At 37.6% G+C, this 13,662-nt stretch overlaps 1 protein-coding gene and 1 non-coding gene across 2 annotated transcripts; one reads left to right on the top strand and one right to left on the bottom strand.

The window, feature by feature from the left end:
• The first annotated feature begins 82 nt into the window (after positions 1 to 82).
• On the top strand, positions 83 to 1,990 carry LOC141599901 (putative pectinesterase/pectinesterase inhibitor 22). The gene is made up of 2 exons (XM_074420028.1): positions 83 to 1,154; positions 1,240 to 1,990. Exons 1-2 carry the CDS (start codon positions 116 to 118, stop codon positions 1,908 to 1,910), a joined length of 1,710 nt encoding a protein of 569 aa, XP_074276129.1. The 5' UTR covers positions 83 to 115; the 3' UTR covers positions 1,911 to 1,990.
• An 11,095-nt stretch (positions 1,991 to 13,085) lies between these two features.
• Positions 13,086 to 13,192, bottom strand: LOC141603771 (small nucleolar RNA R71). The gene has a single exon (XR_012525624.1). It is a non-coding gene; the product is annotated as a small nucleolar RNA R71 (small nucleolar RNA).
• Between the last annotated feature and the right edge of the window lie 470 nt (positions 13,193 to 13,662).

Here is a 13,662-nt window from a genome sequence, read left to right as displayed (position 1 = left end):
AAATTCCATGCTATATATATATATATATATATATATATATATATATATATATATATAACAATACAACCATGCAATAAGTTATTTCATTTCAATCCCTGATTCCACATACAAAAAAATGGCCAACATATTCACATTGTTACCACTTTTACTCTTAATTCTTTTACCTTTGGTCTGTAATGCGGAATTCAATAACGAAACTAACCAAATCCCGGATCAAATCATGCAGAACATGATCACACAAGCGTGCGCTAACATAGAAGACCAAATCACTTGCCTTTCTAACTTAGAATCTAGGCTACCAAATGGCCCTAGAAACGCGACATCAATCCTCAAAGCCGCTCTAGAAACCTCTCTTAATGAACTTCAACATGTTATTCGTAAGGTTTCGACTTTTAATTCATTCTCGACATCAACTGGTCGAGAACAAATAGCAATTGAAGATTGCAAGGAGCTCCTCGACTACTCAGTGACTGAGCTTGCTTGGTCTTTAGCCGAGATGAGAAGGATTCGAGGTAGTAATCACGAGTCACGCTCGAACTCACATTCAAACTTGTATAACCATTTAGTCCATGACCCTGAAGGAAACCTTCAGGCATGGTTAAGTGCCGCGGTGAGCAACCAAGATACTTGCCTAGAAGGTTTCCAAGGCACTAACCAACATGTTCATAACTACATTAAGGGCGGCCTAACACAAGTCACACAACTTATAACAAATGTCTTAACTCTGTACACACGATTTCATACCTTTCCCTTTACACCACCTAGGCACGAGATCCATCATCACAACCATAACCATAACGACGATAATAGTACTAAGAAATTCGATACACAAGATTTCCCGGCTTGGATGACCGAGGGGGATATGGAACTTCATGGTGACTCTACTCCTACAAAAGGGATGCATGTAGATGCCGTTGTTGCCTTGGATGGAAGTGGCCATTATCAATCGATAGGGCAAGCGATTGATGCAGCTCCAAATCACAGTAATAGGAGGTATGTTATTTATGTTAAGAAGGGTGTTTATAATGAAAATGTTGATATTAAGAAAAAGAAGACCAATATTATGTTGATTGGAGATGGGATTGGAGCCACTGTTGTTTCAAGCAATAGGAACTTTATGCAAGGCTGGACTACTTTCAGAAGTGCTACGTTCGGTAATTTATTATCTCAAAAAGTCGCCTCTGCCAAAAGTCTTGTATAAAATGGTTGTATGATATAACATATTGATTTTTCGTGCAGCTGTGTCCGGCAAAGGATTCATAGCAAGGGACATGACGTTTAGGAACACCGCCGGGCCTAAAGCACACCAAGCAGTTGCTCTTCGAGTTGATTCCGATCAGTCAGCATTTTACCGATGTAGCATGGAAGGATACCAAGACACACTATACGCTCATTCCCTACGCCAATTCTATAGGGAGTGTAACATTTATGGTACAATTGATTTCATATTTGGTAATGGTGCAGCCGTCATACAAAGTTCCAACATCTACACCCGTACACCACTCCCATTTCAAAAGGTCACTATCACTGCCCAAGGTCGTAAAAGCCCAAATCAAAATACCGGCTTTTCAATCCAAGATTGCTATATTTATGCGACCAAGCCCACGTATTTAGGCCGGCCTTGGAAAGCCTTCTCAAGAGTTGTATATATGGACACCTACATGAATTCAATGGTCCAACCTAGGGGTTGGTTAGAGTGGTATGGGACATTTGCCCTGAATACCTTGTATTTTGGGGAGTACAGGAATTATGGGCCTGGGGCATTGTTATCTGCACGAGTTAAATGGGTCGGGTTTCACATCATTCGAGATGCATCAGAGGCTATGTTCTTTACCGTCCAGCAGTTCATTAACGGTATGTCGTGGTTGCCGGCGACAGGTGTCAAGTTTTCAGCTGGATTAACTAATTAGATTATTATTTTTTAATAGTAGATTAGGCATCATAATTAGTTGTGATTATTCTTCTAATACTAATTTCGGGTATTTTTATACTATTATGAGAATTGGTTGTTAATAAGGTATATACGGAGTATGATAAAACTCCTCCAAATATACCAATTAAAATAGTTTGACTCGAATTGACTTACTTATAGATAGAGAAAGACTAGGGTGTCTGAAGGGATTTGTCGGTCCTTAAAACGATTTTAATAGACAAATCTCCAGGACCATATGCATGTTAGAAATCAGAATTAAACTAAATAAAGAGGGTAATCGAATTACCTTGCAGCGGAATTAATCCGTGAGCAAATAATATCCAGCAAATAAGAAAAATAAGAACCGGATCAGAATAACCCAACCGCTACAAATAATCACGAGCACCCCAATTGTAGTGCCTCCACTAGTATCCACACGTATGAATAGGAGATGCGATTTGTATGCTAGTACACAAGGTAGGGTTTGTTATTTATCACAGAGGAATATAATAGATCAAACTGACTCTCATATATCTCTATATATAAGGGAGTAATTACTCAGTTTCCTAATCAAACCCTAACTTTAATCGCAGTCGGGCCTAATCTAACTGGAGCCCTATTTTCATATTTCAGTCCGACAGAAAAAGGAAACACCGTATTCATCTTGTGTGTGACCCAATGGGCCCGTTTAATTTTACACGAGTCCTTAAACTCATTTAAGACTCGGTCCATAAGCGGCTTCTAGCAAAACGTTACGGTTAACTAGAATATAAACCGGGTTACCTTAATTGGATTCCGGACATAAATCCAACAGTGTCGTAAATCCACTAATTAGCCTATCAAACAAAAAATTTATAGACCTAACTAGACTCTACTACCTTCTAACAACAAGGTAGTAAAATGGCAAGTTAGGGTCGAACCCCAAGAGAAGGACCTTAAGCTAAAAACTTGAATTGTAAACTATTGACTAACAATTAATTAAAGTACCAATGACAATTAAGACTCAACAATTAAGACTAATCACAAAAAATGAGTATTCACAATGGGTAACATGTAGAAAACATAAAAGGAGAAATTTTTGGTTGGAAACAACATGAAAAAGAGTAAAAATGAAGATTTTGCTATTGTGGCAATATAACAAATACGTAATAGTCAACAATCAATAATGAGAAAGAACTTGGTGTAATCCTCCCTAATGACAAACTCAATAAGCAAGTATGAATCCTTTGTTTCTTTCCTTCCTTTACTTATTACACAGCATGAGAGATAATAATCTACTAATCAATACTCTATATATTCCATAAACCAAGGGACTTCAATGTAATTAAATAAATCTATACAAATTAATTATACTATATAATTTTTAATCAATAGCACTGTGTGATGGACCCGGTCAAGAGACTCCAATGTAAATATTATATAGTTTTGGTTGAAGTATAAATTTAGAGAATATCAAAATATGGTGATTTTCCTTAAAATAAACATGTTCCACTTTTGTTATTAATTAGTATCATCATATAATTATACAATTATTTAACATACAAATATAATATAAGTAGGTTATATTTTAGAAACTATTAAAAGGTAAATAAATCAAGCTAGATTTCCAAAAAATATAATATTCTATAATTATTTCGATTTGATTTAATGCATATATGTAATATATTTATATAAATATATAACCTCTTACAATTGTATAGCTAAATAGTAAAAGTAATTATGTTAGTAATGAAAATAATTGTACTAACGTTGGATATAATAATATGTTAGTAATCACCCATTTGAATAGTCAAAGTAACTATATTAGAAAGGGGAGTAATGAAAGTAATAGAAGCAACAACGTGAGTAATGAAATTATCAATATTCATATGACAGTAGTGAAAATTCATGTGACAGTAGTGAAAGTAATAATAATTACGGCAGGAGTAGTGAAAGTAACCGTAGTAATAATAAATGTAATAAAAGTAACAATACTAACAACAAAAGAAAGCATATATGAACAATTAGCTAACTAATCGATTTAAGTAAAATATTAATAGCGTGATTAGTGAATTTGTCTCATAATTTATTTCATCGCAATTTTAAGATATGACATAGAAAAATATATTAAAGTTAGATTCATAAGTTATACAACTTTAAAGTAATTTTATTTAATTGAAAATAAATTTTAATGGTAAATAGAGGTAGCCCGGGCGTAGCCGGACACCAATACTAGTCCACGCCAATTTGTAAATCCTTAACAAAAGAGTCTAATTTGCCAAGCCACAAGACAAACTAAATTGTGAGCAATAGAACAATTCCAAACAAGTTGTGCTAAGATATGTCTCAAATAATCTAAGTCAATTATTCAAAAACATATAAGTGAATTCCTACTTATAAAGACTTGATATTTAACCAAAGATTAAATCTTTGCAAGTTTGCTTCCAAGAAATCCCAATTTACTAAGCCATAAAGAAGGACTATCACTACTACAAATCCAGGCAACTACAACGGCCCTTTAACAACGCTTATTCACGAAAATCACCAAAAGACGTTGTAGAATGGATAATTATCTTTTTGCGAAATTTTACTAAACTTAATTACAACGGTTATGTGTTGTTAACCGTTGTTATTGGTTTTAACAACGGGTTAAACTTTCACAACCGTTGTTAATATAAAAACTAATAACAACAGTTTACTCTGTAATACATTTTAACCGTTGTTAATAATTTGGCGCAAAATTAGTGAAAAGTAATTACAACGGTTATGTTAGAAACCGTTGTTATTAGGTTGTAACAACGGTTGTAGACTCAATAACCGTTGTTATTAAAGTTATGAAAATCTAAAGAACAACAGATTGCTTTATTCTGCTATACGCTACAAAACACAAACACAAGCTAATACTGCTACTATACACAAATATCATCCTCCATTCCTCCCTGATCGTCTCTCTCTGTCTTCATCTCCGTCACTGTTGTCACCATCTTCTTTCCCTCATCGTGTTTATCAATCAGGTATATATGTTTCTTAGCTTATTAACTATTTCTTATTAAGATTTTCAAGCTATATATAGATATAAGATTGTATGTTCAATTTCCTGGCCTATGAATGTCGATTATTCTTGAATTTGTGATTTTTTGGATTATTATCTAATTTGGTGATAATTTAGCTTAATTGATTTCCTGAATTTCGTTTATTTGTTTGCCTATTATTGGATTTTCTAAATTAGTTGCCTATATATTACGAATGTAGAAAAATGACTCGAACTTGGATGATTGATGCAAATATGAGTGACCCCAACTATAAGGATGGTTTAGCTGAATTTTATGAAGTCGTTTCGAACAATTTCAAAGGTTCTTCTAGTATTCCATGTCCTTGTGAAAGATGTGGTAATATTAGGTATATGGCTTTTCCGGACGTTAAAATACACCTAGAAAAGTGTAGATTTAGTCGATCCTATACACGTTGGATTTTTCATGGGGAACCATTAGAGGACGAGAATAGCTTTGAAGAAAATGATGTTGAGGTATACGAAAGGCTAACTGATGATCCTGAGTTTGCCGAGTTTTTTGAGTTGGAAGAGTTGGAAGCAGAGAAGTTGAATGCTGGGTCTATAGATAATGAAGAGAATGATGATGAGTCGAATGCTTTTGAAGATGTAGGTGATGACACTATTAATTGGGATGACCTTAACAACATGTATGAGAAGTTGTGTGAGTCTGAAGCACCTCTGTATCTGGTTGTAAGTTCACAAAAATGTCGGCTGTGGTGAAGTTGTATAATATCAAGGGGGCAAATGGGGTGAGTGACACGTGTTTTACTAGTTTTTTAGCCTTGATAAAGAAGTTGCTTCCAGATGGTAATGTTCTACCTGTTAAGACATATGAGGCGAAAAAACTAATAAGAGGAGTGGGTATGAAATATGAGAAAATACATGCATGTCCAAATGATTGCATATTGTATAAGAAATTATATCAAAACCTAACCAATTGCCCTAAATGTTTGGAGTGGCATTATAAGGATAAGGAAGGGATCCCGGCTAAGGTGTTGTGGTATTTTCCAGTGATACCAAGATTCATAAGGACTTATGCGAATCCCGATGATTCAAAAATGTTAACTTGGCATGAAACAGGAAGAATAAATGATGAAAGCTAACACACCCGGCAGATGGTATGCAATGGAAATCGTTCGACGCTAAGTATCCCGAGTTCGGCAATGAACCTAGAAACTTACGTCTAGCGCTGTCCACTGATGGAATGAACCCACACGGAAACATGAGTAGCCAACATAGTACTTGGCTAGTAGTGTTGGTTATTTATAACTTACCTCCATATGTGTGCATGAAAAGAAAGTATTTGATGTTGTCGTTGTTAATTTCCGGCCCTAAACAACCTGGAAATGATATAGATGTCTATTTGGAACCTCTTCTAGATGATTTGTGAATGTTGTGGGATAGTGGGATAGAAGTATTTGATGCATATAAGAACGAAACTTTCAATTTGTGAGCGATGTTATTGTGTACAATATCTGACTATCCGGCTTATGGCGACCTTTTTGGGCACACAGTTCATGGGAAAGAGGCTTGTCCATTGCGTGGGGAGGATATCGAGTTTGAATACTTGAAGTCTTCTCGTAAGTATGTGTATATGGGAAATAGGATGTTCTTGTATCATGACCATTGTTATCGCAAGATGCAGAAAGCATTCAATGGAAGACAAGAACTTCGTCAACCTCCTTGAATTTTGAGTGGCCATAAAGTTTATCAGAAAGTAAAGCATATTGAGATAGATTATGGGAAGAAGAGCGACTCTAAATTGTCTGCTCATGGGTATAAGAAAAGATCCATATTTTTTGATAAACTTCCATATTGGCTTGACCTGGAGGTCAGGCATTGCCTCGATTTCATGCACATTGAGAAAAATGTCTGTGATAATATTATCAATACCCTTCTGAATGTTCCCGGTAAAACAAAGGATAACGTCGCAGCTAGGGAAGATATGAAAATGATGGGTATTAGGCTAGAGTTGGCACCACAGAAGAGAGGTAATCGTACATTTTTACCGCCAGCAGCTTATACCCATTCACGGAATGAGAAAAAAGAGTTATGTGCATGCTTGAATGTAATTAAAGTGCCACATGGTTATTCGTCGAACATCAAAAGGCTAGTGTCGATGCAAGACCTAAAACTCACCGGGTTAAAGTCACATGATTGTCACACTTTGATGCAACAAATACTACCTGTGGCTATTCGTTCCATTTTGCCTGAAAAGGTAAGATATGCTATAACTAGATTCTGTCACTTCTTCCAGTCCATATGCGAGAATGTCATCGATCCCGATGACGCGGATTCATTGCAGGACCTCGTTGTGACCTCTCTTTGTCAGTTGGAAATGTATTTTCCACCCTCTTTCTTCACTATCATGATTCATCTGAGCATTCACTTGCTTAGGGAGATTTTGTACCTTGGGTCCGTGTACTTGAGATACCAGTATCCTTTCGAAAGATTGATGAAAGTCTACAAGGACTATACATCTAATCGGTATCGTCCGGAAGGTTGTATTGCTGAACGCGCTATTTTAGACGAAGCTCTTTCATATTGTTATGCTCATCTCTCCCCTGAGGAGTTGATTGGCGTTCCTAAGAATCGTCATAGTGACTGGATGACCGGAAAAAGGCATTAGGGGCCGGGTTAAGAAAATTGTGACACGTGAAATGTTGTATTTAACACATACGTATGTGCTAAACAATGAAGATGAGGTGTAACCTTATATTCAACAACACAAAGATGAGCTCAAATACGATCACCCAAACAAGACCGAGAAGTGGATTGCAAATGAGCATACAAAGACGTTTGCAGAGTGGTTTAGGAATATTATCTTAGAGTGTACGAATCAAACTGGTGATGACATCTCTCCTAGGTTACTACGTCTTGGTTTAGGTCCAAATGCCAGGGTCACCTTTTACAGTAGTTTTGCCATTAATGGATATACTTTTTACACCCGCGAGCAAGATGAGTTGAGCACAATGCAAAATAGTGGTGTGAGTTCTGAATTTGAGGCAATGCACTTTGATACTTCAAAAGATAAAAAGCCTATTTGGGGAAAATGCCTTTATTATGGTTTTATTCAAGAAATATTGGTACTAGATTACATTGATTTCACAATGCCTTTGTTTCGATGTAAGTGGGTTGATAACAACATCCATTGTGTCCGAAAGGATAAGATGGGATTTACGTTGGTCAATCTGGGTAAGGTTGGCAATAATAAGGATGATCCTTTCATAATGGCATCCCAAGCTAAACAAGTGTTCTATGTCACCGATCCTATGGATAAGAAGTGGTCTGTTGTACTGTCTATAAGGAGTAGAAGGAGTAGTCCATCCGATAATGGTGATGATGATCAGGATGTCGTTTTTGAGGGAATGGATCACTCTACCACTGTTTCTTATTTCGACGATGTTGACACTGATCATGAAGACACTGAAAGCATCTATATGCGTGATGACCATGGTGAAGGTATTTGGGTTAACGAAGAAACTATGACATCCAAGAAACGTCCCCGATCCTGAGATGGTCTATAATGTAAGTTATTAGCTTTTATTTTTATTTTTATTTTTTAAATATATATATCTTCCTTTTAGTTTTTTTTTAAATAACTATCTCTACTGAACAGATTAGTAGAAGGAACTGCATACTTAATACAAACGTAAAGCACTGATACTCTCGACGCTACTTATACAACAGTACTGGAAATCTTACAAGACCACAGGGTTACACTACCTTTATTTAAGTTGCCTTTTCATACAGGCCCGCGACACTGCTTATGATAGGCGGATACAGACACACACAATTTGACACTCAACAAATAATACACGACGTTGCTTGGAAGTTTCAGCCACAGACAAGGACACATTTTGTAGGGGTTTTAGGGGTACATTGCTTGGAAAACAGCCACAACATGGTTGTAGGCATCGACGCTTTCTGACCTGGCCGATTGCTACCCATCAAAGATGGTCGCATACGGCACTTGGACATAGTCCACGGTATTATTCAGAAGCTCGACATCCTCGTCTGTGGCTACCCAGAGGTATGGTTCGAGTGTTGATCTATTCGGAGCATTCCAGTCGTTCCTGCCATGACCTCTGAGTTAAAACATCATGTCAAGCTTAAATGCTGATTCTCGCATGTGCGGTGATGTTCCAAACCGAATGAGTAGACTCCCTTTGAATCCCCATGGCCCCCATTGTGGCTTAACTTTGCTGACCGAGTATCCCAGCTCAATAAGCTTATTCCTCAAAGGATTAAAGCTTTTGGCAGCAAATTTTCCATTGTCGATATCTATGTGGCCTGGGGCATTCATCAGGACACAGTGATATGGACGACCAAAATTTTGAGTCATTTTCAGACCATTAATTTGATGGTTTATTTGTTAGTTGTGGGGAGCTAATGGGATGCCTCTTTTATGAATTTATAGCAAGTTTGAGATGTGTTGGTGGAGTGTATGTATGTTGTCTTTAGCTTTTGGTAGCTTTAAAAAGCCAATAGAAGCAATGGTCATTGTTAAAGATTCCTAAATTTGCAAGGCATGGTAAATCCTGTAGATATGCAGTATGCATGCATGCTGGTGTTGTCTTATTTTCTTGATCTTATTATTAGATGTGGATGCTGTTGTTGAAATTGCTGATTAATGTTGCAGTATATAGTGCTTCTACTGTTATAGTATGTATTGTTACAGGTTTGGACTGTAATGAAATTACAATAATTTAAAACAAAAAAGTGTTAAACAATAACAACGGTTATATTGACATTACCCGTTGTTAATACTTTCAACAACGGTTACATTGACATTACCTGTTGTTATTACTATCAACAACGGCTATAGTGACACTACCCGTTGTTATTATTTTCAATAACGGGTGTAGTACTTCTACCCGTTGTCATTGCTTTTTTAGACATATTTCATTTTGGCGCAAATTGGGTGAAAATATATTACAACGGGTATATTTTAACTGTAGTAATAAAGTTATGACAACGGTTGACTTTTATTGACCCGTTGTTATTAACATATCACAATGGTTTTGTTTTAAGGACCCGTTGTCAATAGTTTGTCATAATAAAAAACTAATTTACAAACACATGCAGCATACCACACAAACACACACAAAATCAGTTCAACCGTTGGTATCCTGAGTTTATTCTCTCTCCCCCGCTTTCTACATTCTCGTTGCCGGCCGTCGCCCAGTTTCCGACGCCCAGATTCCGTTGTCTTCCCTTATCATCATGCTCGTTCTCTTTATCATCATCATCATCATCATCATCATCATCATCATCAGGTATGTTCACTTTTGTGTTTCGTCATTAGGGTTTTAAGATCATCTTTTTTTGTTTTTCATCTGTTTGTTTTTCGTCTTATTTGTTATCTTTATCATCCCGTATCATCTACTTCATTCCTCTTATTAGGGTTTTAGGATTTTAGAAGCTCAAACTGTTGTTTTAAATTTTCATTCCTCTTTAGGGTTTTAGATAATACTCTGCATGACGTTGTTAAGTTGTTCATTTCATATTTCATTCATATTTGGGTTTTAGGGTTATCATGGGTGAAAAACGGAAAAGAAATTAAAACAATAATAAGCCTGGGGATAATAAGCTTGGTGAGAGGGGTGCTACGAAGTGCCCTGCAGCCCTTGCAGCTATAGCGGCTAAAAAGCCGCTTAAAATAAAATGGAACGCGAAGGGTTTCCCTACTGGTCCAAATGCGGGGCATTTATCCATTTGGATTGAATGTTGCACAAGACAGTTTGTGCCTATCCATTTAGATGAAATTAGGAATTTGAATCCAAAATTGGCGCAGTTATACTTGGATCGTATAAAGGAAGCCTTTGATATTGCCGAATGCTATGATAAGTATTTAATACAGAAGGCAGGGAGTGTCTTAAGGCAGTGGAAGTGTGACGTTGCTAGGTGATGCGTGTCTTTTATATGATGTTTTACATCCTGTTTTACACGCATTTCAGAGCTCATTTGTGTAGTTTAAGCTACCATTTCCCCTATTTCCGTCTACTTTCGTGTTTTTGTACATTATTGCAGAAATGTGAAGAATTCAGCGGAAATCGAGCTAAATCCGTCCCCGAGTACCTTGCATTGCATTTGACGTGAAGAATTCACTTAAGGAGCGAGCTTCGTGCGCATTCCAAGGCCCAAAAGACAAATCCACGAGAAGTTAAAAGCGGATTACCAGCTAAAGCAGTCGATCGACTGGCCCCCTTAGTCGATCGACCAACCCACGGGATCTAGAAGCTACTGTTCAGCTCAGAGCAGTCGATCGACCGGTTACCTCAGTCGATCGACCAAGACGCTACTTCAGACGAGAATTAAAAGATCGAGATTTATCAAGCCCATGAGTTATTAGGTTTAGGAATAATAGCTGCGTACTTTTCTTATATAACGTAACCTAGAACATACAGATACAATGACCTAGTTTTTACCTCGTTTTACATTCAGTTTTAGTTTATCAAATAATTAGGGTTCGGGATATTATTTCGCATTGGATTTTCGTTGTGCTTTCAATCATTCCGTTACAATCCTTCTGCAATTTCGGTATTCCCTTACTCTTATTTCAGTTCATCTTTATAGCGTTGATAGTATAGAAATTGCTAGTTAGTTTCCCGAAACCGTAATCCTCGTTTTATGTTAATCGTTTGCTCTTTTATTTCAAGCATGAATTCTTCTGTTTATTTAGTTAATTTCATTGTTGTTATCATCCCTAGTATGAGTAGCTAATTTAATCGTGCTAGAATGTAGGGGAACTATAGATTAGGCGGCATAGAATAAACACGCCTTGATTCGCGTGTTGGTCGATCGACCGCCATACCTGGTCGATCGACTGACCACGTGAGGTTTTACCTTCGTTTTAATTGTTTTAATTCTTTATTCGACGAATCGAGTGCACACGACTAGTTGAATGTTTAGGATATGACTGCCCCATTAGATCGAGAGATAGGGACAGTTGATTGACCACCAATTAAAATGACTAAACTATGCTGAGATCGAAAGATAGGTAAAGTTTAGATTATTAGTCACTTTTCAGGACGAGAGTCAGTATTAGTGATATTAGGGACTTATAGCGAGATCGAAAGATGCTATCTGTTAAGAGTGGACCGAGAGGACCTCTTGTTTCCCGCCTCATGTGTTTGATTTAGACCGACTTAGTTTGCTGCCGCCGAAACTATAGTGAACCGACCATCCTAGTACCCTTCTTTATATTTGATTGAATATATTTCTTTAGTTTATTGTCTTTTATTGTTATCAGCTATAGACCAAATCAAATCAACCCCCACACTTGTTACCTTAGACTAAATTTAGACAACTTTTAATTACATTCGCCTCCTTGTGGTTCGACCCTGTTACCACTATCCTAGGTTAGTTTTAATAGGAATTATAAATTTATTTTTGGTACTCACAACGACGGGTATCAAATTTTGGCGCCGTTGCCGGGGAGGCAATTGTTCTAATTTTTAGTTGTTTTTATTTAGTCTTTCTTAGTTTAAGGGACGTTCGTTCCTTAAACTTTTCTTATATTCTTTTTGTAGTTTCTTCTTATGCGCAGGTCACAGGGTGGTGAACTAGTACCGTTCAATCCTGAGATTGAGAAATCCTTGCGTGAGTTGAGACGATCATCAAGGGTATTGCCGACAGAGGAAGAGCTGAGTACTCTGTCCAGTTACTACGAGAACAAACTGTTCGAAGAAGATCCACCTACATCTCCTGCTTCTACTTCTTCAGCTGAGACAGTCACTTCTCCAAGAAATTCCAGTCATGGCTGAAGAAGCAACTATAGCAAGTCATTCTGAGCCGACAGCCGCAAATCTATACAAGGGGTTCGAATTACCTGGAGCTGATAGGAAATTCGAACCGAAGCCTTCCTATATCAACTTGGTTGAGAGAAACCAGTTCGGGGGTGCTGCAAATGAAGATGCAGCCAAGCATATGGAGATATTTATCGATTATTGCTGCTCTATACCTCCGCCGACCGGTGTGACCCAGGACCAGATAAAGGAGACTATGTTTATATTCTCACTCCGTGATGCTGCAAGGGAGTGGTATAGAGATCTGGATCGAGCTGCTCATGGGATCACCGATTGGAATTCTTTGGCCTTGGCATTCTACAAGAAATACTTCTCTGCCTCGAAGACGAATGCCATTAGAGCTCAGATCACGAGCTTTAAACAGGGACCTGATGAGAACTTCCATGAAGCATGGGTCCGTTTCAAGAAGCTGGTGCGAACCATATCGCACCATGGGTTCGAAAAATGGAGTCTTTGCAATCAGTTCTATAACGGGCTATATGACGATCAGAGGGCTATCTTGGATGCTGCAGCCAATGGCCGATTTGCTGAGAATATGGAAGAGACTAAGGGGTGGAAGATCATTGATGATTTAGCCACCCATAAAGCTGAATATGAGAATTCGAGAGGCAATCAGAGGAGGAGTGCTGAATCCCCTTCTGTAGCTGCATTAGAGGCTCTCACGGCGAGGTTTGACAAGTACGAGTTGGGAGGAGCTTCTAAAGGAGGGATGTATCATGTGAATGCTATTTCAGACGGTCCTTTCGTCTGTAGAAGATGTGGAGTTGAGGGACATGTTGCAGAAAATTGTCCTAGTCCCTTCGAGTCTTGTGCTGCTTTTCAACATTACAGGCAGACAAACATGTACCATGAGCCGAATGTCCATCCCAACTTAAGGTGGAGTAGCCAGAATGTCCTGAATCCGACTT

This window comes from Silene latifolia, chromosome 9, assembly GCF_048544455.1.
Source record: "Silene latifolia isolate original U9 population chromosome 9, ASM4854445v1, whole genome shotgun sequence".
Taxonomy (NCBI): Eukaryota; Viridiplantae; Streptophyta; class Magnoliopsida; order Caryophyllales; family Caryophyllaceae; genus Silene; species Silene latifolia.
Note: the sequence above shows the minus strand (reverse complement) of the source record. Positions and strands in the feature narration are given on the sequence as shown.

Coding starts and splice junctions, on each gene's coding strand:
- LOC141599901 (XM_074420028.1), top strand. CDS start 116: ATGGCCAACATATTCACATTGTTACCACTTTTACTCTTAATTCTTTTA. Junction 1,155..1,239: donor TTTCAGAAGTGCTACGTTCG/GTAATTTATTAT, acceptor TTTTTCGTGCAG/CTGTGTCCGGCAAAGGATTC.